Source organism: Anarrhichthys ocellatus, unplaced genomic scaffold, assembly GCF_004355925.1.
Source record: "Anarrhichthys ocellatus isolate YVR2014 unplaced genomic scaffold, GSC_Weel_1.0 scaffold22, whole genome shotgun sequence".
Taxonomy (NCBI): Eukaryota; Metazoa; Chordata; class Actinopteri; order Perciformes; family Anarhichadidae; genus Anarrhichthys; species Anarrhichthys ocellatus.
In genome coordinates, this window is record NW_022280052.1 from 4,122,242 (window position 1) to 4,135,077 (window position 12,836).

At 40.9% G+C, this 12,836-nt stretch overlaps 1 protein-coding gene across 1 annotated transcript; it reads left to right on the plus strand.

Moving 5' to 3' along the window:
- Positions 1-575: 575 nt before the first annotated feature.
- On the plus strand, positions 576-8,632 carry comp (cartilage oligomeric matrix protein). The gene is made up of 17 exons (XM_031859636.1): positions 576-621; positions 960-1,108; positions 1,272-1,409; positions 2,101-2,178; positions 3,463-3,615; positions 4,187-4,291; positions 4,596-4,703; positions 4,793-4,952; positions 5,240-5,358; positions 6,242-6,294; positions 6,407-6,600; positions 6,688-6,866; positions 6,972-7,020; positions 7,312-7,508; positions 7,665-7,837; positions 8,089-8,228; positions 8,574-8,632. The coding sequence occupies exons 1-17, from the start codon at positions 579-581 to the stop codon at positions 8,630-8,632; spliced, it is 2,097 nt and encodes a 698-aa protein (XP_031715496.1). The 5' UTR covers positions 576-578.
- Positions 8,633-12,836: the final 4,204 nt, after the last annotated feature.

Consider the following 12,836-nt stretch of genomic DNA (forward strand, 5'->3'; position numbering starts at 1 on the left):
TCTTTTTCTTTTTAGATGGAGAAATCATCAGTCAGATTAAAATGACAAATCTGGCCCTGGCTGAGATTAAAGAGCTTCTGAAACAACAAGTAAAACAGTTTTAACGTTTAGACAGCAAGCATGAAGTTAATACGTATCTGTTCATAATGCTGATGATCTACATTGTGATTAGTTAAACGTCTGTGTGCACACACACAGGGCTGCTTGTTGGATCATGTGTACTTGTTTTCACCATAGAAATAAATTAGGAGTAGAACAGAGATCCCCACTCAAATTGATTTAGCAGGATGGTCAGAGCGGCGGCCATTTTTATGAGACTAAAAAAGATGAAAGTTAAAACCGATGCATTTAAAATATGAAGAGATAAAACTGGATTCTATTCTAACGCCTTTGTATTTACACTGGTGTACCAGACGCCTCTATTTTTAAATAATATAATAAAATATATAAAAGTATAAAGTAAAAATAAAATATATGAAAGTATAATTTTTATGTAGAATAAAAACTGGACATTTGATTAGATTCAGACTCGAGGTATCATACTAACATTTTATTGATTGTTTTTCCAGATAAAAGAGATGGTGTTTCTGAAGAACACAGTGATGGAGTGTGAAGCCTGCGGTGAGTTGACTGCTTTCCGTACACGATTGTCGACACAGATTCTTTATTTTAACATTCAATGTTTTTCCAACACGTTCTCAACTGAATTTGTAGCTTTGGTTGTCGTTCAGATGATACAAAAGCTGATGATGACAACTAATGTTTGCACCGTTCAACACGGTTTGAATAATGGCTGATTTTTTCAAAAACTCTTCTCTTATAGTTTTTCAGACGTGTACAAGAAGAATATTGAGAAACAACAAAACAATATTAATATATGTTGATGGGAGTTTCATGCAGAGCTAATAAACTGCAGAATCTGTAAGAACAAATTGGATATAAAGCTTCTCTCTCCTCAGGGATGGGAGGAATGCGGCCTCGTCCCTCCTGCGTGCCCAACCCCTGCCACCCGGGGGTGAAGTGTAAGGAGACACCTCAGGGTATAAAGTGCGGGCCCTGTCCTGACGGCATGGAGGGCAACGGCACCCACTGCACTGACGTGGACGAGGTACGCAGAGATGTCATATGAGAGGTCACATAATGCAATACATTGCTATAATGACGCAACATGAATACAGATAACATGTAACTTCAAAATACCTCAACAAAACTTTAGGACACACGAAGATTTGGGTTCTTGATGTGTGTTTCTGTGTCTTTGTCGTCGACAGTGTTCTGTGATGCCGTGTCACATGGGCGTGCGTTGCATTAACACCTTCCCGGGTTTCCGCTGTGGTACCTGTCCTGCTGGATACACCGGCCCTCAGGTCCAGGGCGTCGGCCTCGCCTACGCCACCGCCAACAAACAGGTCAGCAGCGAACACACAAACACACACTGTTCAGACACTCTACAGGCGACTACTACAACAAAAGAGGAAAACAAAGGAAGAAATGCTCATGAATTTCTTGGGAACACATATCTGTGATGAAGTTTTTCTCCATGTTCCACCACTTTCTCTAGCTACATTTTGTCAGTGAACCTTGAGTTTTGTGTATTTTATCACAGATCGTAAATTAGTTTTTTAAGTTGTGGTAGTTATAGTGGCACTAGTATATAACTAGTATTGTAGAACACATTTAAACAACAATAACTTTATATATCAATGAAATCAACTGTCCCAAGAGTTTGTTTGCATTTATTTTTATTTTTACAGTTTCTTACTATTGGCCTTTTTGTAATTTATGTTGATTGTGGTAAAGCTAAAGACAATTTTATAAAATAAACTTTCCCCTCTGCACTTGAACATGTTTGTCTTGGCTTCTCACCAGCCCCTTTCTAAATTCATCATCACCACCTTTTCTCCCTCTTCTGTATATTCTGTATACAGTACGTCAAACAGGGAGCACTGGTCTGTTTCAGCACCACCTAAATCCTTGACACAGGACTGTCTTCACTCTGCTGCACTTCAGTTTTTTTTTTTCTGCCTCTTATTCAAGTCTTGATGTGGAAGCCCATTGAAGTTACCTCATGTTCTTCACGTCTGTTTTTGTCCTATCAAGGTGTGCAAAGATATAAATGAGTGTGAAGGCCTCAACAATGGAGGCTGTGTGGACAACTCTGTCTGTATGAACACCCCTGTGAGTATAAACACTATAATCAAACACTGACTGTTACAAAGAGGAAAATCCGCTGCTAATAAAAACCCTGCAGCCTGAACAACCGTTAAGTTAATATCACTTCAGCACACGTTGAGTTTTAGATTTCTGCAGGTTCATAATACACATCATGTTCAAGTGCTACCTGACGGACCCCATCTTTTCAGACATGCGGTGCTCGTTAAAGCTACAGTTGGTAACTTTAATAGATAAAACTTGTTGTCGTATTTGCCTAGACTGTTACTATATCCTGACAGTAGTCCATGATACAGATGATCTGTGGAAAAATCAGGTTACTCTGCTCCTTTTAGTGCTCCTAATGACATTTACAAGATTCAGATAAACAACCAATCAGAGTCGAGGACAGACAGCTGTCAATCACTGCTCGGAAAGCTTATGAACTCCAATCAAGCTGTCAAACTCAACCGAGTCTCACTCTCAACTCGCTAAACACCAACAGTTGGTCAGTGCCCCTCGGAGTCTGATACCGATGCATGGAGGTCCCCTTTAGAGTCTGTATGAGGCACACCGAGCTTTCAACTAAATCCAATGTAAACCCACCCGCGTCATTGTTAGACGGTCAGAGAAACCGACGTAGTATAAAGAGTGAGATGAGAGGTGGGAAGGGAGGTGGATGGGTCAAACAGACCTCAACCACGCTCTTTTCCTGAACCTTACTTCCTGTGAAGACAGAAGTTCATTTTGAAAAGACACTATGCATGTAACGAGTGGAATCTGACAGGCCGTCCCTGACACTTCCAAAACTGACGCTAGTGGGGTAGCCTACCTGGAGCATCATAGTTTGAAGCTTAGGGCCACTGACCAAGCGTCGGTATTTGACGAGTTGGGAGTGAGAATGTCAGAAATATATTTTAGTGTACTGTTTAGCCTTAGAATTACAAAAAATGCGACACAGTGGGAGGTGCTTGGTTTTGGCTCAACTGATGTCACACTGTGTGTTGTCAATTTTGAGGAAATTTATTATAAACAGAGACACATTATCGACTCATATTATACATCTATGCCGCTCCCATGTTTTGAAAATGAACAGGCTTTAACAAAAATGTCTTTTTGTTTTGTTTTTTAAACTGAAATATAATATATTTTAACTGAAAATGTCTTACGTCACTTCAGCGTCAGTATAGTAAGTCAAGAAGGTGCGTAGTTCCTCCTTCCCACTGCTCAGTGCAGTCTTTGGAGGTTCTATCACAACGATAATAATGTAGGAAGGTGGACTTACGCTCTGAGTCCTGTGTGTGTCCACAGGGCTCCTTCAGGTGTGGATCCTGTAAGACGGGCTACGTTGGGGATCAGTGGCGGGGCTGTAAGCCGCAGAGAGCCTGTGAGAACGGCCAACCAAACCCCTGCCACGCCAGCGCTGACTGCATCGTCCATCGAGAGGGCAAAATCGAGTGTCAGGTGAATAAATCAAACTTTCGGCTTCTTGTTCATGTCTCTCTGAGCAAAAAGCTTCACACTGAAGCAGCCCCAAGTAGAAGTGAGGGATTTCTTTGTTTTATGATTTTAAACTCTGACGATCTTCATTATCCACTTAATTCATTTATTAATGTGCTAAATAATTCTCTCAATAGAAACTTATTACAATTGAAGTTGATTTGGGAAGCAAAACAGCATTAAAAAAGTTCTTCTTTATCATAATAAATCATATCTATCTTTTTGTAAGAGCACTCTGTCTTTGACCCCCCACATCTTCACTTCATTGCTTGTGTAAAATATAGCAAATTATACTTAATTTACTGCCACACGTTCTTCTAAATTAGACAGTCAAGAAGTGCTTTAGAAGTGGCAGAGTTTGTAAAGCTGCTGAACATAAGATGATTTCTAACCCAACTCTTTGAATTTGTGGCCGATATTGTAAAATCAAAAGTCTGTTTTAGCACTTAAGATCCACTGGTACTGTATGCAGTGAGTACGCCGGGGCCAATAAAAACAGTCTGTGCGGTACATGAAACTTTATCTGTCCCAACAGTGTGGAGTCGGATGGGCTGGCAACGGCTACCTCTGCGGGGCTGACATTGACATCGATGGTTTCCCCGATGAGAGGCTGGCCTGTCCTGAGATGAACTGCAACAAGGTGAGTGTCCATGATGACAAGCGACCACAATTTAGCCATCAGCAAAGAATGAAGATGTTTGTAGCTTATATAAAGTTAATTTCAGTTTACAGGAACTAACTGAAGTCTCTTTTAAGGCGTTTTAACTGCTTTAGAACCAAAAAAGTTTGACCATAAGGACCATAAGTTTTAGCAGTTCATGAATTGAAGCATGTTCTCCATGGTGGGAGAAACTGATCTATAACACTGTATATCAAACACTGTTATTGACTTTATTGGATCTGATTTTAATCTACTTTAATAGAGTGTTTTCTTTTCTTTTCAGGATAATTGTCTCACTGTTCCCAACTCTGGTCAAGAAGATGCCGACGGTGATGGAATCGGAGACGCTTGTGATGAGGATGGAGATGGGGATGGGATCCTCAACATGCAGGTAATGCAGAAAAGACAGCGATGGGACATAAATAAATTATTTAAAAGGCACAAAAATGAATGAAAAGCCTGTGTTCATCTGTGTTACAGGATAACTGTGTGCTGGTGCCGAACGTGGACCAGAGGAACATTGATGAGGACGACTTTGGCGACGCCTGCGACAACTGCCGTGCCGTCAAAAACAACGACCAAAAAGACACAGATGTGGACAAATTCGGTGATGAATGTGATGATGACATTGATGGGGATGGTTAGTATTCTACATATTTTTACACACTCCCACGTCAATGTGGATTTGCTCTTACATTAAGTATCGATGTTTTGAGTTATGAATGGTACATTTGAAGCTGTAATTCATTGTACCAATATTTGTTAATACTAATATAAGAGAGGCCTAAAATGTGAGTTATGATTGTACAGTTCTTTGACGCATACACAGCTAAATAAGGCTATATGCAGAAAAACAGAACAAACAAAGTGGGCAAGGAAGAACTATGAAGTAATTTGAACTTTAACTGGTTCCCACTTTAATCTCAGGAATCCCAAATTACCTGGATAACTGCAAAAGGGTTCCCAACGCTGACCAGAAAGATCGAGACGGAGACAAAGTGGGAGACGCCTGCGACAGCTGTCCTTACGTTCCAAACCCTGACCAGGTCACAAATCTCTTTTTCGTGTGAAAATGTCGCCTTTAAATCAAGACAATATATCCGAGTCTGATGAGTCAGTCTTCTGGCAGAACAGAGAAAAATGAATACGGCACAAATAGGATATTCCAAGTGAAGTGGGAAGTTGTGCAACTCCAGATTTTTACTTTAGATTTGCAACTGACTTCACATTTTCAAACTGACGGCACGTCCGGCCGGCTACGTCGATTGTCGTGTGAGCAGAAGCCTCGCCGTTCGCACCAGAAGCACATTTTTTCTCGCCGGTCAACAAGCGATTTTGCTCCTCTGCTCTTTACTTCAAAGCTATAATCTCTCCGTCTGTCTGTCTGCTTGTGTCTTTGTGTCTGCTCGTCACGTTTAGACCCAACTGACAAATATATGGAATTAGTACGTAATTTAAAAATCACAATCACAGGTTGCAGTGATACCACTATTTATAATAAGTATTAAGGAGGGATTTTGATCATGTGGGAGGGGAATCGGGGCAACAGCAGGGAGAGAGGGGAGGAAAGTCAAACGCGTGGGATGCATATTTTTTATCATTTATCAAATTGAGATAATTTATATCATATAATATATCACTTATATCGCTTATAGTGGGTTGTCAGTATGTTTTCTTGCCAGATTCGCTTGCGGCACACAGAAAATAGAACAGATGGCGAAAATATCGGTGAAGATCGCAAGACATTCATGAAGTACCCCATTGCTCATAATAATTCAATTAATTTAGAATTTCGAAAGACAGAGTTTTAATCACTAAGAACACTGACCAATAACATCAGGACAAAAACCTTGAAAAACAGCCGCAAAAAAATCTTGTTTTGACTTTGTTCTGTTTCCCACTAACAATAATTAATTTAATCTTTCTCAGACGGATGTGGACAACGACTTGATTGGCGACCCCTGTGACACCAACAAGGACAGGTACTGTGTGACCTCATCATTCACATCACATGTATTTATTCTGAATTATTGATGTAACTCGTGCACTGGAGACTAAAGTCTGCATGTGCCAGTAAAAGTCTCTCATGTCCAGTGATGGCGACGGTCACCAAGACTCCCGGGACAACTGTCCAGCCGTCATCAACAGCTCCCAGCTGGACACCGACAAGGACGGCATAGGAGACGAGTGCGACGATGACGACGACAATGACGGCATCCCCGACTTGCTTCCACCTGGTCCTGATAACTGCCGTCTGATCCCCAACCCTCTGCAGGAGGACTCTAATGGTGGGTAATGCCCCAGACTACATCTAGTACATAACAATTAAAGAAAAGGTTTGGCTCTTGAGACGGTCTTCATATTTATCTTCTAAGGTGATGGTGTGGGAAACATATGCGAGAAGGATTTCGACAACGACACTATCATCGACACCATCGACGTTTGTCCAGAAAACGCTGAAGTCACCCTCACCGACTTCAGGGAGTACCAGACCGTCGTTTTAGATCCGGAGGGGGACGCACAGATCGACCCCAACTGGGTGGTGCTGAACCAGGTTAAATGTTTCTTCCCGTGTTGTTTGTGTACATTTTGGGTCTCAGAATCCTAAACATCTTGATCTGATTGAATTTATCTTAAATCCACTCTTTTGTTTGTGTAGGGAAGAGAGGTTGTCCAGACCATGAACAGTGATCCTGGGTTGGCTGTCGGTAAGACCATTATATTTAAAGGAACAGCTCGACCTTTTGGGAAATTGGCATTGGCTCTCTTGACGAGAGTTAGCTGAGAAGATCAATACCATTAATTTAGGGGAGTCGTGTGCACATCCCTGTACCTAAAGCTCAGTGGGATAAGTACTGGATACAAACTAAAGCAATACAAATTGCAATTAAAAGATAACTTGGATCACAGCTCCCTTTAATTATATTAGCGACGTTTCAAACTGCAGGGGAATAAGTGTATTCCTGAAAATGTCTGATGATGTACAATGTCTCCACCAGGATACACAGCTTTCAGCGGTGTGGATTTTGAAGGGACGTTTCATGTGAACACGGTAACGGACGACGACTACGCAGGATTCATCTTCGGGTACCAAGACAGCTCCAGTTTCTACGTGGTGATGTGGAAGCAGGTGGAACAGATCTACTGGCAGGCAAACCCGTTCAGAGCCGTGGCAGAACCAGGCATCCAGCTGAAGGTATAGTCGACCGTTCCACGTTAATAAGATGCTTATAAATGGATTTTGGTCCACAATCCAAAGTGTTCCTGAATAGTTTTACAGACTCTCACAAGGGTTGACATGCCATGCTACCTGAGGACGTGAAAGATCAGACTTCTTGTCTTCTTTGAAAAGGCTGTGAAGTCAAACACGGGTCCAGGTGAAAACCTGAGGAACGCCCTGTGGCACACCGGCGACACCAGTGACCAGGTCAAACTCCTGTGGAAAGACGCTCGCAATGTTGGCTGGAAGGACAAGACTTCCTACCGCTGGTTCCTTCAACACCGACCCGCCGACGGCTACATCAGGTACTGACTGAATTAAAGGAATACCCCCACAGCCAGATGAGATTTTGTCATTTTCATATCCGTGGATTGAGTTTTACGTCCTTATTAGTCTAGCTTAGCTCAAAGACTGGACGGTGGGAGAAACTGCTACCAAAAGAGAATAAAGAAACTTTCCAGCTGCTTCTAAATTGTCTCGGTTTCTAATAAACCTACAAATCATAAGCCAGTTTGTTGCTGTGTGATGTTGTTACCTTCTCTCTGACGGTGTGCAGAGTTCGTTTCTACGAGGGTCCCAAGATGGTGGCGGACACAGGCGTCATTATAGACGCCACAATGAGAGGAGGTCGACTGGGAGTCTTCTGCTTCTCCCAGGAGAACATCATCTGGGCCAACCTGCGTTATCGCTGCAACGGTGAGAGACGTTTCCAATTGTGAAATCAGGAGATTTAAATGAGCATTGATAATGTGTTTTTAAGACTTAAGGGACATCACCTTTAGTTATCGATGAAGTTATAAACAAAAAGCATTCCTGTACATTTTACCCACCTGTGTTTCACAAAAAATCTAAAGAGCATTCTGATAAATTTGGGTGTGTGGACACTGCTGAAAATAGCCAAATGCAAAATAGAGAGACGAACGCAGCCACAAATGTCGAAAGTTATTTTCCTGCTCCATGTCGAGTATTTTGCCCTTCGGCTGCTCAAACTGTGAACAAAATAGAGATTTCACCTCATGTGGTTTCTCTCTCTCTCTCCAGACACTCTCCCCGAGGACTTTGACAGCTACAAAGCCCAGCAGGTCCGGCTGGCGATCTGATGACAACAAACGAGCCAGAGGGAATTCTGGGAAACCCTTTCCAAAGCACAACTGGGATCAGAAATAAAATCATCCCTTTGCAAACATTTATATAAAAAGAAACGGCAGTAAAAACTCAAAGAAGAGCGGTAACATAACACGTGTTGTTTCAATTATAAAGCCGTTACCAAAACATAGACATTTCAGTCAGAAATAATTTTGAGACAAAATATTGTCCACTGTATAGTCAAATTTCAATTTATACTTTTGAAGAAAGATCTATTGCAAAGATTTAACTGTCACTAATAAATAAATGTGAATTTTGGTAAATGTGAGGCATTTTGATTAAGTTATCATTGTGTGACCATTTACTGTGCAGCTGATTGTGCATATTTAAAATGACTGATTCTAGTCTTTAATCGATTATAATAGAACAAAAGCTTTGATAATATAGTATAAGCTATATTATACTTAGCTCATTAGCTTTAATGTGAGAGGTATTTTTAAATATGTCAGATGAATCAAGTGTGGAATTTCTAAATGTGTCAATTATCTTAAATATTTTCATCATTTAAATTAAATAAATATAAATGTAACATCAATGTTTAAGCACGATCATATAATTTCTCTACTGCAAAAAAAGCTCAAACGTTTGATTTTAAGTAACAGACGTGACTTTTCTTCAAACTCGACAGCTTTTAGTGGAAATCAACATTCTGAACATTTCAACAAGCATGCATATATCCAAAATAATCTTTTAAATTTTGCATTTGGAAATACAGATTACAAAATAGAAACGATGGCAAAGACAATATACAACAGGATCGAAACACCATGCGTGTCCACAACAAACACGCTGCGATGTTGTAAAATGACATCGGACAGTTTAATCAGCATGTTCTGCAAATCAAGACTATGTGCAGAGAAGAATTTGTCTTCCACATTCAATTTAATTGACATTTTTCTTTCATCTTATAAAGAAACGGTCACATAAGGAGAATCACATGGCAACAAATAGATAACTACAGATCTTTTACTACAACTTACAGGACAACAGTGATATTATGCTATTCTCACTATAAGCTTTAAGTGCAACTTAAACTGTGTTTTTCCAGAGACAGTTGAGTCATTTTGAAAACCCCGTGTTATTAAAGGGACATTTTATTCAGAACCTAACACCCTCTGGGAACAAGCAGTAAAGACCGAGCAGCAAGACTTTCCTTTCATCCTGGGACCGAGGGTACACCTTTAAACACAGGACTCCTGTTTGAGCGTTACTCATCTGCTTCTTCACTTTGGAACACCGTTATATAGCTTCACTGCTTTCTAACACAACGTAAACATAAGCTGTGCTAACAAGTAATGCAAGTCAACGGTGTGTCTCAGGCTGAAACAGGCAGATGAGTCAAAACTAAGTAGTGTAGAATAGACACTTGCTGATTTGTTCTTCTCATCGGTTTGGAAAATGGACTTCCAGCTATCGTTAGCTAGCCTGAAAGGTTTCGCTCTTTGTTTTTAGTCTTTAGCCTCAGACGCAGCAAAAGTTTGTGAAATTAGCCAAAAGTCCCAAAATGCAAACATTCTCAATATGTTAGAAGAAAATGTTTTCCTACCAAGAAAGGATCAGGCAAAGACTAACTCTGCCGGACAAAGTTGACTTTTTTACACAACATAACTATTTCCTAACTTTAATCAAAAGGTGTATTAGCTGCCTGACTTGAACTAAAATGTTTAGCTGTTAGCTAACCTAATTAGCAAACCTGTGACAAATGAAATAAGGCATCTAATGCCTTCGTCAAACTATTTGTTGTGTATCAAAAGTAAAATATGTCCAACTCTTCTCCAGTACAGCGCGCTTCATCTACTAAATGTTTTGCCGGTAGGTGTTTCATGCAGCTGGAAACGAGTTGACATATTTTGATGTAATCGCATTCTTCATGTGCAAAAACATTTTACCTGCACTTGAGAGCTGCAGCTAATTTCACAAAGTGAGACCGTGTTGCAGCACCGTACAGTACTCTTATGTATGTGTAGTCAAAGTCACGATACAGTCTGCTTCACTCGAGCATTATTGAGGCTGCAACTACCTTCTATCTATCGTCACTGTAAGAACCGTGACTCGCCAAAACTGCAATTTTTCACGTGGGAGAAAATATGACCAACAAAGATACATTCGGAGTGCCGTTCCTTTACATCACGAGAACGCAAGCTGCACTGGAGTAAGCCCTTTCTAGTTTTGCATCCCCTAAGATCCTCACAGATAAAAAAAACAAAACAAGACAAGCCAAAATATAGTTTACAAAGGAAAATAGAGAACTCATCTTTTTGACATGAAAATATCTCCGGAGCATACATCTGGAGTGAAACAGTCAGCATTCACATCGGGCAGAGCAGTCCCTGCTCAAAAGCCAGGAAGTCTCAAATAAAGTGCGAAGCAACTAGTGGACTAAACATTGCACAAAAACAGAAAATAACAAAGAACAGTATTACACTTTACACAGTCCAAAACCTGACATGATAGGCAACAACAACATAAAACAATCATATGTGATGTCTTTAAACACTCGGCATAGCTAGATCAAACTCCTGCACGTTACATGGGATAATAACCAGCTCAATGTGTCTATCATGTCATGCAGTTGACTGCGTAACGCACAAGCTGCAGAAGTCCCAAGTATGCAAACAATCAGTGCACATGCCCGATCGGCAACCTCTGCGAGACAAAACCTGCTTCCTTTTTCTCAAGAAAGCCAAAAGGGTTGTGCTGACGGGACAGGAAGGGGCTGGATCGACTATAGCAGAATCTACAGTTTACACTTGTATGCGGTGAGATGCTACAGCAGGAAGAGAGAGAGAGAGAGAGAGAGAGAGAGACTGACTGAGTGAATCCTCAGAGGAGAAGAGGGGGCGACTGAAGAGCAGACAAGAACGAGTCTGGTCCGACTGTGACGGGACCAAAAACTCCAAACTTCATTTGGCGAACAGGCTTAAACTAGGACACTGCTACAGACAATACATTCTCTTCTCATTCTTGAAGTAGCATTCGACAGAGATGGCGGTCACAGAGTCACTTAACCATCGCACAGGAGAAACTCATACATGCATCCCTTTAGACTATGTGATAGTGTTACGCTACACAAATCAAACCTGCGGAGCTATAGAAGGCCTTCATTTAGAGGTTTTGACTGTCAGTTTAGTCATGCATTTTGTTGCAGCTATAGCGTATATGTACAAGGTCAGTGAGAAGGACTAGTACTCAGCAGGATGACGAGAGGTGGCGGGAATGCCCAAAACAATGGCAATACTGGGGATGCAGTGAAGTTTGGGCTCAAACACACATTTTGTTTTAGGAATAACACCTTAGGAAACTTTCAGTGATTTAAAGGAAAAATCCAACAAATAAAAATAGCTTCTGGGAAAGTTGTGGTGCATTCCTGGGGCTTTTTTTAGTGGTTTATTTGTCTTCCTCCTTTGGGTGACAGGCCCATAAACAAATGCCCGGATGTTGTCAGTGACCGCAGTGAAATGTTTCATTGATCTCAAAACGTCAGAAGTGAGTCAAGGTTTCGCATCAGAAAGGGTTTCTTTCTACAGATGCAATTTTGCACAGATGTTCAACAGTGACACAGTAAGAGTTGTGTTCAGGTGGACAGGAAGCCCGGGAGAATGTTGGAAATTACCAACTGAAGAAGTAGAGGTTCACAAAGAAAGAAACCACGTTCTAAGTAGAGCTGGATTTATGTTTCTTGTTACTCTGGCACAGAAACAAATGTATAGTTCAGCGTACGATTTCACTCGTTGATTGTCATAGCACCACTGCACCGCTCAATGTACTCAAACTCATGCAGTTCATATTATTTTTCTTTCATTTGCTAACACAGACTTAATCTTAAATTACAAATGTGTCCACTAGCTGAAAAGGAGAGGATAACTGAGCTGAGCCTTCATCATTTAGTCGGAGGAATCATTTTTCGTTGATTATGGAAAAGAGTAACGAGCCACCAAAGTCCTGACAGGAATAATAAATCATACAAAATTAGAACAGACTCTCGGGGCTCTGTAACATTAAAGAGGAGAATGCAGGGCCTTCTTTCAAATTACTCAAAGCACTTCACTATTAATGATCTTTACTAAGCAACATGTAGGAGAAACCGGCCTGAGCTGAACATTGACACTTCTTTCTTTGTCTCAGCAGCTCTGATGTGTTGCGTTTCTTTGCCACCAT

Coding starts and splice junctions, on each gene's coding strand:
- comp (XM_031859636.1), top strand. CDS start 579: ATGGTGTTTCTGAAGAACACAGTGATGGAGTGTGAAGCCTGCG. Junction 6,867..6,971: donor ACTGGGTGGTGCTGAACCAG/GTTAAATGTTTC, acceptor TTGTTTGTGTAG/GGAAGAGAGGTTGTCCAGAC. Junction 7,021..7,311: donor TGATCCTGGGTTGGCTGTCG/GTAAGACCATTA, acceptor TGTCTCCACCAG/GATACACAGCTTTCAGCGGT.